The sequence below is a fragment of the Pezoporus wallicus genome, unplaced genomic scaffold, assembly GCF_028554395.1.
Source record: "Pezoporus wallicus isolate ANWC-B61680 ecotype Strahan unplaced genomic scaffold, APGP_CSIRO_Pwel_v1 contig_12974, whole genome shotgun sequence".
In the NCBI taxonomy this organism is placed as follows: Eukaryota; Metazoa; Chordata; class Aves; order Psittaciformes; family Psittacidae; genus Pezoporus; species Pezoporus wallicus.
Genome location: NW_026638124.1, coordinates 194,706 through 207,768, shown reverse-complemented (window position 1 = coordinate 207,768; position 13,063 = coordinate 194,706). Strand labels below are relative to the sequence as shown.

Below are 13,063 nucleotides of genomic sequence, written 5' to 3'. Positions count from 1 at the left end.
ACGCATGCGGCTGGAGCCGGTGTCATGCCCACGGCTGCAGCATGAGGCTGGTGGATGCGGCCCTTGCCAGGGCTCTCCAGTGCCCCCAGCTCCTGGCAGAGGTGAGGTGACAGTGGCTGCCTCCTGGCACCACTGGCAGCAGCAGACAGGCCAGTCTCTGGTGTGGCTTTTGGTCACCCTGATGCACAGAGCCGTGCAGTGCATGGCGGTGACTCTGGTGACTGCAGGGCTCAGCAGGAGCAGGTAGCTCAGGCAGATGCTGTGAGGATTTGGGTCCTCTCCAGCCCATTGCCATCCCTTTGCTTTGCAGCTGGGCTTGTGCCTCGTGTGTCCGCCCATCCCAAACCGTTTCGTGGCCTATGGGAACCAAGCGTTGCTGGGAACCCTGGCCAGCACTGTGCGCAGCAGGGCTGCGCTGCTGCGGGGAGAAGAGCTGTGACAGGGGTGGCCTGGCTGTGCCATCAGCAGCGTGTGCTCGGGCTGGGAGCTGCTGTGGGTGAGCCCTGGCACCACTGGCAGTGCTGGGATGGAGCAGCGCTGTGTGTCCTCCCGCTGGCTGCGGGCCTGATCCTGTCCCGTCTCCGTCACAGGTACCTGCACCGTGTCAGCCGTGAGCACGTGGGGGTGGCTGGGAGCCCCCCCAGCACCCCCGTCTCGCCTCGGTTACACAACATTATCATTTCATAATACTCTGAAATATACATGAAGTTGGCTGAATGCAGATGAAATTGCACCATTTACTTCATGAATATTTCATGTGGCCTCAGCTTCGAAGTTTCCAGCTGGTGGAGCCGGAAGCTGGGGCCGGACCCTGCTCCCCCCTGGCCCCACGTGGGAGGTGACAATGGGACATGGGCTGTGCCTGCTGCCTGGGCTGGCATCTCATCTCTGCTCCTGACGGCCTTTGCATGGCCACCAGGTCCTCCTGGGCTCCTTCAGGTAGAGGGAAGCAGTGTCCAGCCCTGGCAGTGCACTGGCCACTGAGCTCTGCTGGGGGACAGGAGCAGCAAGGAAAAGGGGGCAGAAGGTGCTGGGACAGTGTGTGGCAGCCCAGCAAATGGTCTTTTTCCCATGCTAGCAGGCTGCCCTGCCTTCCCCCAGTTCCTCCTCCTCTTGCACCATCAGTCCTGCCCCTCGGGTCCTGCCTGTTCTCTCCAGCCCTGCTGCTCTTTGCAGAGCTTCCCACTTGAGCATCACTGGCAGATGCCATTAGCAAGCTCCCACCCCTCCCTGCCTCCTCCTTAATGAAGACATTAAGCACAGCGGCTGCTACCTCCGGCCTCCGCAGCTCCTCACCTCCCTTTACGGCTCCTTCCGGCGGGGGCGATTCCCCCATTGTCCCTCCCCAGTTCCATGGGGCTGCAATGGCCCCGTTCTGGAGAGGATGAGAGGAGAAGCAACTGCTGCTGTCCCCTGTGGCACACAGGGCTTGTACCTCCTGGAATCCAGAGGCCCCCAACGCGAGCGCCCCGACCCTATGCTGCAGCCTGGGGCTCTGTGGCTGGAGCCTGCTGGGGGCCAGGCACTGCTTTGTATGGATGGCGCAGCATTTTGGGTAATGAAATATTCACAGGTCAGTGATTCCTTGAGAAATGACGGGGATCAGTCAATTCCTTTTCAGGGAGTAATTTTCTTCCCCTTCACGGCCCCTGTTTCATGTTGATAGTCATTAGCATGAGCAAGCGGCTGGATCGAAGCGGGGACGTTGTGGCTGTCACGCGGATGAGCTGTGCTGGGCATGGCCCGTGGTCCCTGGGTGCCGGGGGGCATGTGTGGCCATGTGAGGACCCTCCTGCCGCTGCCAGGACTTTGCCAAGCCCATCTGTGCCACATGGCCCTGCTGCATTGCCCTTCTCCAAGGCAGCGAGCGCCAGGGTGGATGCTCCCATCAGCCTCCCTGTCACAGCTCTGGGTCCTGCTGCAGGCACAGTGGGTCCCACCACAGCACCGTGCTGCAGACCTGTTGCAGCAGCAAGCAGCCACCCTGCAGGATGTGCTGAGGCTGTGCAGCTTGGAGGAGCGTCTTGGTGTCCTCCTTGAATGCTGTGACGGGGTCAGGGCCCCAGCTCCGTGCTACACCCCTTGGCACATGGCTGGTTCCCAGTGGGAGGCATTAGGGACCAGCGCTGGGCTGAATCCGTGTTCCTTTGCTGCTCGGACACGCATGGCTGCAGGCTCCTCGGTGTGTGCCGCTCTCGGGGGCTCTCTTTGCGCTGGCAGTGGGCAGGTGTGTGGTGACAGGGTTGTGCCCCCTCCCCACTGCTCCAGGGCTCAGCACAGTAGCTTCCAGCCAGGCTATATATGTGCCATACTGAGCGGTGCTGTGCTGGCACCATGCAGTGCCACCCCTGCAACAGCAGCACTGGGTAGGGCACAGCATGGCTCGCTGGCTTGCCTTGGGGGCCATGGGGCCACCGCGTTGCCTGTCTATGGCCAGAGGTGGGTGGCAGGAGGTGACAGTGGCTCATGAGTGGTTGATAACCCAGGGGAGGTCGCACCCTGCTCCTTTGTCCTGTGCCGGCAGGATGCCCATCGAGGGTGAGCTGTGCTGGCTCAGGGCAGGGTGCCGGGGCCAGCGGGTGCCCTGTCGTTAGCGCAGGTGCTCTGTGCTTTGCCGGTTGCTCAGACACGGGGCTGCAGGTGCCTTGTTTTCTTAAGAAGGAGCAAACGTTGGAATGGCGCCGGCAGCCCCAAGCTGACAGGCACAATCACCAAAGTGCGGCGTCGGCAGGAACTGGCCCCACGCGCCAAATGACTTGAAAGGAAATGGCCTGGATTGTGCTGAGGAGGCAGAGTGCAGTGAGGAGAAAGCAAGTGGAGCAAACACAAAAACTTCATTAATTAAAGAAACTCGTTAATGAGGGACATTTAATCAGCTAAAGATGATATCTACCCCTTACCTGCCGTGCCAGCCGCTGCGCAGGGCTGGTGGTGTGGTGCTGAGCTGTGAGCAGGGGATAGGGGACGCCATACAGGGGACCTCAGGGTGCTGCCAGCTCCGCACTCCAGGGCTGGGTCTGGGGAGCGGCTGGATGGATGGGGCTCCCTGTCCCTGGGATCCTCAGCAGGAGGGGAGGACACAGGCAGTGCAGGGTGCAGAGCGAGCAGCAGCCCGTTCCCTGTCATTTCAATGGGTATTGCACAGCCAAACCTGTCGCCATCCCCTCCTCATACCTGGCAACCCCTGCCACCCAGCCCAGCAGCCCCGGAGATGGACGGGCAGCACCGGCAGAGGGAGGCAGCAGGAGCCATGGTTCTGTGCCTCTGCAGCACCAGCAGCCCCAGCGACAGCAAGCAGCAGAACAGGGGAACCTAATGGTCCCTGAATGAAATAATACTTGGGCAGACAAGCACTGCGACAGCCCCAATTAATAAGAGATATTGAGCGTGGCTGTCGGGGCAGCATGGCAAGGAGCCAGCAGGGACTAAGGCCTGGGTGGGTGGGGACAGTCCCTGCCCAGCACCCATCTGCGTCCCCCTGCCTGCTGGCTCTTCCTGCTGGGCATCAGTGCCCATTCCTGCTGCTATGGTGGTTGGTCCCGGCTATGGTGATAAAGAGGATGAGTGTCCACCTAGAGCGGAGCATGCAGGAGCGCTGCAGGCTGCTCCTGGCTCCATCCATGCAGGAGGCTAGGGTCAGGCGCCGGGAGTGTGACTGGGAGCTCAGTGTCTGCCCACTCCCAGGAGTAGGCTCAGGCGCCAGGGCCAGGCTGGGTGCAGGATGGAACCCTCCAGCCTGCAAGGTGGGTTCACACCGCGGTGCAGACAACAGCTGGGTCACGGCAGCACCGGGGATGGGGTTTCTACAGCATCGGCAGCACCAGCACCCCCAGCCGTGCTGGCAGGAGCATCTGGCTGGCGCGTCCCCAAGCAGCTGAGTCAGCACGGACAGGGCTGGCAGGAGTCTGCCAGTGACTTGCAGATCTGTAGCAGGGTTGTTCACACTGGGTTCACATGTGGTCCCCAGCGTGGCCCCAGTGTGGGCTCTGCTGCCTCCCTTGCAGGTGCGATGGCCCTGCCGGCTGCAGCGGTGCCTGGCAGTGCTCCCCCCTCTGCCCCCAATGTCCTTGTGCTCCATAAATCGGCCACACACACAATTAAGGAGCTTGTCAGCACAGGCTGAGCCACAGATGTATTTCATGGGTGAGAGGCTGCCATGGAGGCAGTAAAGCATCCGAGGGGCTGCTGCCGTGTTCCGCAGAGGGTGTTTGTGTGTGGCAGCGGGTGCAGCACACACGTGTGCAAGGGAGGGGAGCCCTTGGGTGCCTGCTGTGAGGATGGATGGATGGTGGGTGTGAGGCACAGGCTGGCAGCCCCCCCGCTGTACCCCAGCAGGCAATGGGCAGCCCTCACCCCATGGCATGAGTGCAGCTCACCCTGTTTGACCAGGGCAGTCGAGTCAGCTGTGTTAGAGCAAAGGGCCTAATTAAATAATTAGCAGTTAATTGATCCCTGCCTGTGTTTGCCAAGAGGTCATCGGCATCCTCCCTGGTCCCCTCCCTCCGACCCTAGTCCTCTCTGATGCTACCACCATCACCAGGATATCGGGTTTGCTGCCGGTGGGTGCTAGTGCTCTGCAGCCTTCCAGAGTGATGTTGCCAGCCTGGCCTGGCTTTGCTTGTCCTCGTGCTGGACTCCAAAGCAAGGACTGTCCTGGTTTCCTTCCCAGAGGAGAGGGTGATGTGTGGGCTCCCCTACTTAAGCCCTGTGGAGGGAGGCTCTGCCCTCCTGCTGCCTGAGCCCAGTGCACCGGGCAGGCAGGACTCTGGAGCAGGAGAGGACGGGGGCTCAGCTGCGGCAATGAGACCCAATAGCTGCTGCGGCACAGAGACAGCCCGAGGCTTGGGGAGGACACCAAAGGCTGGGGCATCGTGGGCTGGGGTAGCCTGGGCTGGCTGCGGGAGCAGGACCCCCCCCCCGGCAGGTGGCACCCCAGGGACAGCAGCGGGTAAGGGGCCGGTGCCGCTGTCTTGGCAGGGTAACCAGGACGCCACGGCTCCGCCGGACGCAATGGCTCAGCCCTACCCCCCGGCCCAGTACCCCCCGCCCCCCCAGAACGGGATCCCCGCAGAGTTCGCGCCGCCGCACCCGCACCCCACGCCGGACTACTCGGGGCAAAGCACAGTACCGGAGCACGCCATGACCCTCTACACACCAGCACAGAGCCACGCCGAGCAGCCGGGCACCGACGCCAGCACACAGTCCATAGCCGGGACGCAGCCGGTACCGGTAAGGCAGTGGTGCCAGCCCCGCCGTGGTCCCTCGGGTGCCGGGCTGGGTGCCGCGTCTGCCGGCTCTCTGCTCGCAGCCCCTCCCAGCATTCCTAATCACTTGTAATCTACCTGCTTGGCTGCCTTCCCACCAGATAGCTTCAATTACGGGGTTGTAATGCAGCTCAGCCAGGAAACCGCTGAGCTGAGACGTTCCCAGCCCGACCACAGCAGCCCCTGGGCGGGTCTGGCACCCCCACCACAGGCATCCCCCCCCCCCCGGAACCCCAACGTGCCGTGGTCACAGCACCCAGGCACCAGTGCCACTGGGGTGACTAGAGGAGAGGCCGGTGTAAGGCCACCCAATGCTCTCTGTTATGGGTCACCCCCTGCTTCTCCCCCCCCCCAGCGCTCAGCCCCCCAGGTCTCTGCACCGTTCGCAGGGTGGGCGATGCCCTGCTGCCACTCACAGCACTGGCTGAGTCGGGGAGGTGCAGGCAGGGCTGGTGGCTGGTTCCCAGGCTGGCGTTCCCTGACTCCCCACAGGCAGATCCCATCCGGCATCCTCCCAGCTCACCAGGCTGCAGGGAGACCCATGGGGTGCTCAGAGCTTGGGGACCACAGGGTCCAGGGTGTCCCTGGGGGCCAAGCACAGGAGAGTTCTGATCCCTGCTTTGGGGACGTGGAGCTGGCAAGGCTGGAGCTGACGTCCAGCTGTATCCCACAGCAGACAGATGAGGCGGCACAGACAGACAGCCAGCAGCTACACTCCACAGATACCACAGACAAGCAGCAGCCCAAGAGGTTACACGTCTCCAACATCCCCTTTCGATTCCGGGACCCCGACCTGCGGCAAATGTTCGGGGTGAGTCCAGCCTCATCCAGCTACCCCCATCCCCTGCTCTCTGCTCAGTGCTGCACCATGCATTGTCCCTGTCCCAAGGGCCCATCCTGCCAGCCCAAGGCGTGCCAAGTGCTTTCGTGGCACTGCTGGCTGCTGTTATGCAGGATTTGAGCCCCAATAAACAGCTGGGCTTCTGGATCAAGTCCTGTGCATGGAGATGGGGGATACAGAGCCCTTGTCGCCCTCCCCTTGTCCGTTTCCCAGCCCTCACTAGGATTCAGAGCGGTGCAGGCTGAGATTGTGGACGGTAGTCAAGTCCTGGAAAAGTCTTGGGAGGGTTGGGGGCTCTCCCCTGCATGGCACCGAGGGTCCGCTGGCCTGGTCTCCTGCTCTGGTCCCCATGGCAGCAGACCCCTGCCCCTGCTGTGCCAGAGGCTCTGAGTGCTCACCCTCTGCTCTCTGCTTGCAGCAATTTGGGAAGATCCTGGACGTGGAGATCATTTTCAATGAGCGGGGCTCCAAGGTGGGTGCTGCCCGCGGCCGGCGCTGCCACGGTGAGCCCGGGGAGGGTCCTGGCTCCTGTGCCCGCTCTCCCCTCCTCTCCTGCCCTGTGGGACCCAGGCACAGGGTACCCACCCTGGGGGGACCCACCTCAGGCAGCCCCATCCCCCTGCCCCGTGCCAGCTGGGGGGGCTGTGTGTATGCTGCACCCCGAACCCCGGAGGGAGGGGAGGGCTCGGCTCGCTCTACCCCCTCTGTGTGTGGATGTCTCTGTTGTATCTTCCCTGCTTTCTGTGCCCCTCTCCCAGACTCTTTTCCCAGCTCATGGGTGATGCTGGGGCCTCAGCAGGGACCCTGCAGGGACCCCAGCCCAGGCTCTCCACCTCTGCACTGCGGCAGCCTCCTCTCCTGCGCCAGCTCTCCTGATTCACACCCTCTCTCTCTCTGTCCCCACACCCTCTCTCTGTCTCTCTCTGTCTCTTTCTTTCTCCTTTTCTCCTCTGCTCACAGGGTTTTGGGTTTGTAACTTTTGAAACTAGCACAGATGCCGACCGGGCACGGGAGAAGCTGAATGGCACCATCGTAGAGGGCCGGAAGATTGAGGTGCTCAGATAAGTGTGCTAGTGCCATGCCTGCGTGTGCTTGTGTCCCCTGCGCCCTGCCTGGGGCAGGGGATGCTTTGGGGTGGCTCTGGGTGTCACCCAGGGGAGGATTGCCCGCCGCGTGCATGTGTCCATGAGCGTGGCACAGGAGCATGTGTGCCCGCCGCAGGGAGCTCCTCACTTGACACAAAGAGCAATTGGCTAAACCAAGCCTTCACGTGCAGGGAGAGCTGGGGCACTGGCCAGGTCTCTGCCTGGGTTTTGCCAGTTACAGAGGGGTCTGGTGGACCCCAGCTCAGCCCCGTGCCCACCATGCAACCACCCTAAGCTCTGCAAGGAGGATATGAGCTCTCTGCTCCATGTGCTGTCCCCATCTCCCTGCACCTGAGAGGGAAGGATGCTGCACAGAAGCTGGGATGCTGCGTCCAGGAGGTGGGAAGCAGGGCAGCACAAACACATCCTTCCTGTGCTTGGTGCAGGAGGCCTGGGCTGGCCGGGGGTCCAGGCAGTGCTGCAGCAGGCAGGGCAGCTGGGGCAGACTCACCCCATGTCTCCCCGTGCATCCTTCACTCCAGCACCCGAAGCAGTACCATCGCGCCAAGTGCAGCAGCGCAGGCCCGGGACCGGACCGCGGCCTCGCCAGTCCCGCTGCCCACAGGCGCTGAGCCCCCATCCGCTCTCTCTGCAGGTGAACAATGCCACGGCCCGTGTCATGACCAACAAGAAGGTTGCCAACCCCTACACCAATGGTAAGGGCCAGCACGAGGAGCGTAGGAGCTGCGGCTCCTCTCCAGGGTGGGTGCAGCCTCCCAGCACCCTGGGCCCTGAGGCCACAGGGGTGGGAGCTGTGGTCCCCCAGAGCCCTGCTGGGGATGAGGGAGCACTGCGGGGAGGGTGTCCCCGGCCTCACCATCTCTCCCTGCCCACAGGCTGGAAGCTGAACCCTGTGGTGGGAGCAGTCTACGGCCCCGAGTTCTACGCAGGTAATGGTGGGTTGGGGCCAACCCCACTGCAGATCCACCTGAACGTTGGCTCTGTGCCGTGTCCGAGCCCACCACTGCTCTGAGCGTTCCCCAGCCCCTCACCCCGACATCCCCATGGGGCCGTGTCCCAGGGTACAGAGTCAGGCTGTGGCACAGGATGCCCCGTGGTGAGGGCATGGGTCCCAGACATGTGCCATGGGGAGCTGCTGCGGGAAGCCCACATTTGTTCCCTCCCTCCCTCCTGCAGTAACGGGGTTCCCGTACCCCGCCACGGGGACGGCCGTGGCCTATCGAGGGGCACACTTACGGGGACGAGGACGCGCCGTCTACAACACGTTCCGTGCTGCACCACCGCCGCCACCCATCCCCACCTACGGAGCGTGAGTACCGGGCGCCGGCAGGCACCTGCCTCGGGGTGCGGGGTCCCTTTGCTGCCGCTGCTCTAACCCTGCTGCCATCAGTGCTGGCACTGCTGGGCTCTCCCTTCAGGAATGGGCAGCAGCTCCATCAGCACCAGCCTGGCCTCGGGGTCTGTGAACCCCCCCAGGCTGCTGCCTCCTGGGGTGACCCATGTGCTCACCAGCCTCCTGCACCCCAAAGGAGCCCGTAACTCCAGCAGCGTCAGTTGGTTTAATGGGATACTCTCCTGGCATGCACACAGCCACTGTGCTAGGCATAGCCACGGCAGGCTGTGGCTGCTGCCGGCAGCGATGATACCCTGGGCTCCTCCATCCCTGTGGCCTGTCCCATGTGTCTGCCTGGGATGTGCTCTCACTCTGCCCGGGTGGGCACTGCTGGAAGCAGCTCCCCCACGTGCCCCCGATCCCTCTGTGCCAGTGGCAGCGCCCAGGTTCTGACGCCTCTGCCTCCTTTGCAGGGTCGTTTATCAGGACGGGTTCTATGGAGCTGAGATCTATGTAAGTGCTGCCGGGCCGGGTCTGGGCCAGGGCCAGGGGCAAGCAGCATCAGGCGGCTCTGGGGAGGGCTCTGCCCCTGCCAGCCCCTGGGAAGGCAGCAGGAGTCCGGGTGCATGGGGACAGGACGTGGCAGGCAGGGTGGTACCGTGCAGGGTCCTGAGCCCCCCGCCAGCCCCCGCACTGAGGGATTTACAGCCCCAGCGAGTGCTGGTGCACTGTCTTACACCGGCATTTCACCTCCATCTTTAAGAAGCCGTTGGCCATATTTCAGGCGGGCGGCTGACGGGTTTCTTGAACGTGACACCTCATTAAAGCCATCAGGAGGTGACGTTCTCTCCTCTGGAAACTAATTTGTTAAGGTTAATGTTTGTGAAAGGCCCTGGGGAATGGGAATGAGGCCGGAGTGTGCCTGGTGGCACTGGGGTCCCACCGCTGCTCCCGGGCAGAATCTGGGGGTGCCCAGCCCCCCGAGGGTGCTGCCTGTCCCTGATGCAGTCTCTCTCCTGCAGGGGGGTTATGCTGCCTACAGATACGCCCAGCCTGCGGCAGCGGCGGCAGCATACAGCGACAGGTAAGCACTGTGCACCGCGGGCATTGCTCCTACTCCAGCACCTCCCCTGTGGGGTGAGGATGGAGCCAGGGGTGATGAGGGTGTCCTGCAAACTGGGACCCTGCGGCTCCCAGGGGGAAGAAGTGGGGTGATCCCAGGGGTCTCCCAGGCTCAGCAGTGGCCAGGCAGGGGTGGCTGCAGTGGGAACTGGGACCCCGACCCCAGTCGCTAACACCCGCTGCTGTGTTTGCTCCTAGTTACGGCAGAGTGTATGCAGCGGCAGACCCGTACCACCACACCATCGGCCCCGCCGCCACATACAGCATCGGCACCATGGTAAGAGCAGCCCCTGCGGCCTTTCTTTGCCTCGCGGCGCGAGCTGCGGCCCAGGGAGCCCATGGGGCATGGGGCAGGCGCTGAGAGGGTGCGGGGCAGCCCTGCATGTGGGGTGCAGGATGGGGATCCCAGAGCTGGTGGCAGGAGCAGCACAGCCCCTGCCTGGCTCTGTGCACAAGCAGGGCCACAAGAGAGGATGACCCCCAGCCCCACCTTTCACCCCACATTTCCCATTACACCCAGCTGGTGGCAGTCCCACACTGTCCTGCCCACAAACATTGCTTCTGGGGGACCCAGCTGCCCCCGAAGCCTTGTCCAGGGACCAGGACCCCCTTTCTTATCCCTGTGCCAGGGAGCATGCATGTGCACTGGTGCCTGCAGCCCACGGCTCTCTGCTAGCTTCACAACCAGCATCAAAGATGAAAAATCCCACTCACATGTGGGATCTCAAAGCCAACCACTCCTTTTCTTCCTTTTTTTTAACCCCATGGCTGGGGCCAGGTTGCCGAGCACCCCTCAGCACCCCTCGGCATTCCTTGGTACCCAAGCAGCTGGTAGCAAGGGGCAGTGGCCCCGCTGTCCCATGGGATGTGCAGAATGGGGATGGGGATGGGGAAGGGCTCCGCAGTTGCTGAAGGTGGGAGCAGCCTGGCCACGGTGCTGCCATGCTGGGGGCACCCTGCAGCCTCTGCCCATGCACGGCACCAAGGCAGCACCCACAGCCGTGCTGGAGCCTGGGCAGCACCGGACCCCCTCAGCCCTGCCTGCCCCTCACATCCCAAGGACAGAAGTGATTTGGTGTCATTTGGGAAAAAAAAGAAAAAAAAAAGTGAAAACCAAAAGGAAAAGGAAAGGAAAGGAAGAACTGGGCTCTGCCTCTCTCTCAAATACTGATTGGCTTTTTTTTCATCTTTGATGTTGCAGGCTAGTCTATACCGAGGAGGGTACAGCCGCTTCACTCCCTACTAGCAAGACAGACACAGCCCCTCCCACCACTAACACTGACTGCTCACTAGCACCAAACCAAACCAGGCAGCCAGAGCCACGGCCGAGGCTCTGGAGGAACCACGGGGTGCCCGGGCTGGGGCACGGCCAGGCTCCCCTGGGCCGCGGTGCCCACAGGCCATAGGGTCACCTCGAGCTGCTCCACCCTGTCGCCTGCCCGGGTCTCCTGCATCATCTGCCTGCAGGGACATGGGGCAGCTCCTGTCCCTGCATCCCTGGGGTTCATGGGGAGCAGGGCCAGCCCTCGGCCCTGGTAGCACCCCGAGCCCAGAGCCTGGGGGGTTGTGGGGTCCTCGTGTGGCTTCACCCTGACCTGAGCCCCGGGCAGGCACTGCCCTTGCTGGGGTGCAGAGGGCTTATCTGCCTGCAAAGCCGAGGGGATGCTCGTGCAGGCACGGGGGGCACGGTGCCTACGGCAGCCCAAGGGGCATAGGAAAGAGAGGAGCCAGCAGGGGCTGCTGCACGTTCAGGGGCTGAGCCGGGCTGGGGCGCAGTGTGGGGCTAGGGGGGGCCGGGATGGCATCAGCGTGGCCCCGGCCAGGCTGCCCACGCGCGGCTCCAGTGAAAGACCTGCCTCTCTGTTTCTGTTGTAGTGAAACCGCCGCTGTTTCCTTCTGGGACCAGGAAGGGCAAAAAATCCACCCACACACCCCAAAAAATGAAAAATAAAAAAAATCAAAAGCAAAGCAACAAAAATAAAAAATAATAAAAAAAAAAGGCAAAGCGGCAGCAGCCACGTGAAAGCCCCAAATGTCCGCACGCCCCGCGCGAGGAGTCCCGGCGGAGCCCGCGGCGAGCACGGTTGGACGCACGGACACACCGGGGGGGCCCCTCTCGCCCTGAGCCCGTCGCACGGAGGGGGAGCCGGCACAGGCCGAGCCGGGGTGTCCGGAGGGGCCACGGCGCCTGGCACCACGTCTTCCTTGAGCCCCGGCTCCGGGACTGTGCTGGGGTGGGAATCCAGCCTCGTGCTTCCTGAGCTGCCGGTCATCAGCGTGTCGAGTGTGCGAGGCCTCGGCTCCCGCGCCGAGCCGCTTTGCTGAGGCGCTGGGCGTTGCAGGGGACCAGCCTCTGCCTTTTAAAGGGAACTTTTGTTAAGAGGAGCTTCTTGCAACTCGCTTGTGATCCCCTTCCCCTCCCATCCCCTGGGGCTCCAATAGGAATGCCCCGACCCTGCTCCCGCTCCTGCCTGCTGCGTGGCACGGGACGTGCTCCTGGCTCCCCATCCCTGCCCAGGCCAGTGGGACCCTGCCAGCCCTCGGAGCGGGGTCTCGGCCATTGCATCGCCCAGGGCCAGACTGGCATCGCCCGTGGGGACCAGCCTGAGCCCCGGGCTCGGTCTGCAGCAGCCGGCACACTGGGTCAGAGCCCACCCAGGGTGCAGCCCCATCCCGCCGGCCTCGCGCTCGGCCCCCCACGGCACCACCACTCCTCAAACCTCACTTTATAGTCTGCAGACACCCCAACGCTCCAGCAACGAGCTCCCCCTTTTCTATTCCCAGTGTACATAGCCCCGGCCGCCCCGGCCCCATGCCCCTGCCCTGTACAAAGCTCCTTCCACCGCTGTACTGGCTTCTTCCTTACAGCAACCCCTGCGCCGGCCGCCGGCGAGCAGGCTGGCACTTGCCCATCCTGTATGCTTCAAAGGTGTGACCATTCTAATAAACAGTATTATTATTATTATTACAAGGATTATTATTATTATTATTGAAATTATTAATAAAGATTTCTTTCTTCAACCAGGGCGACTCAGGTTTTGACTGGCGCAGGGCCATGGCTGGCACGGCGGATCTGGCTGTCCTGGCACACCTCTGGGCAGGCAAAGGGGGGAACCCGTTGGGGTGGGTTTGCCACAGTGAAGGAGCAGGGAGCGGGATGCAGGCACAGCAGGAGCTCACCGCTGGCTGTGCTGAGCCCTTCGTTTTTCAAGCCTCAGATAATTCATGTCAGAGCGAGTCCCCACCGCGGAGCAGCATCTTAACTGCTGACATATTAATTTTCCTGACCAGGAGCCAGCATTGTTTGTGGGCCGGGGCTGGTGCTCGGGGGAGCTGGGGATGGGTGACCCCGCTGCGTGGCGCGCTCCTGCGCCCTGCCTGCTAATTGCTTGCTCAC

General features: G+C 62.8%; 2 protein-coding genes across 9 annotated transcripts in view; one reads left to right on the top strand and one right to left on the bottom strand.

The window, feature by feature from the left end:
* RBFOX3 (RNA binding fox-1 homolog 3) overlaps positions 1-12,687 on the top strand; it is a 29,304-nt gene extending 16,617 nt beyond the window's left edge. For 5 of the 8 annotated variants that reach the window (XM_057409627.1, XM_057409625.1, XM_057409621.1 and 2 more), the window contains 11 exons: positions 4,978-5,229; positions 5,938-6,075; positions 6,524-6,577; positions 7,066-7,158; positions 7,846-7,906; positions 8,087-8,140; positions 8,388-8,520; positions 9,018-9,057; positions 9,567-9,628; positions 9,865-9,943; positions 10,868-11,512. In XM_057409627.1, the coding sequence (XP_057265610.1) occupies positions 5,011-5,229; positions 5,938-6,075; positions 6,524-6,577; positions 7,066-7,158; positions 7,846-7,906; positions 8,087-8,140; positions 8,388-8,520; positions 9,018-9,057; positions 9,567-9,628; positions 9,865-9,943; positions 10,868-10,912 (978 nt within the window). In that variant the 5' untranslated portion in view covers positions 4,978-5,010 and the 3' untranslated portion in view covers positions 10,913-11,512. Of the gene's footprint in view, positions 1-4,977; positions 5,230-5,937; positions 6,076-6,523; positions 6,578-7,065; positions 7,159-7,845; positions 7,907-8,086; positions 8,141-8,387; positions 8,521-9,017; positions 9,058-9,566; positions 9,629-9,864; positions 9,944-10,867; positions 11,520-11,541 lie in introns of those variants that run through there. The other 3 variants (XM_057409623.1, XM_057409622.1, XM_057409624.1) reach the window with 3 other exon arrangements.
* Positions 1-13,063, bottom strand: part of ARL16 (ADP ribosylation factor like GTPase 16) — a 251,534-nt gene that overhangs the window by 90,430 nt on the left and 148,041 nt on the right. The window lies entirely within an intron of this gene.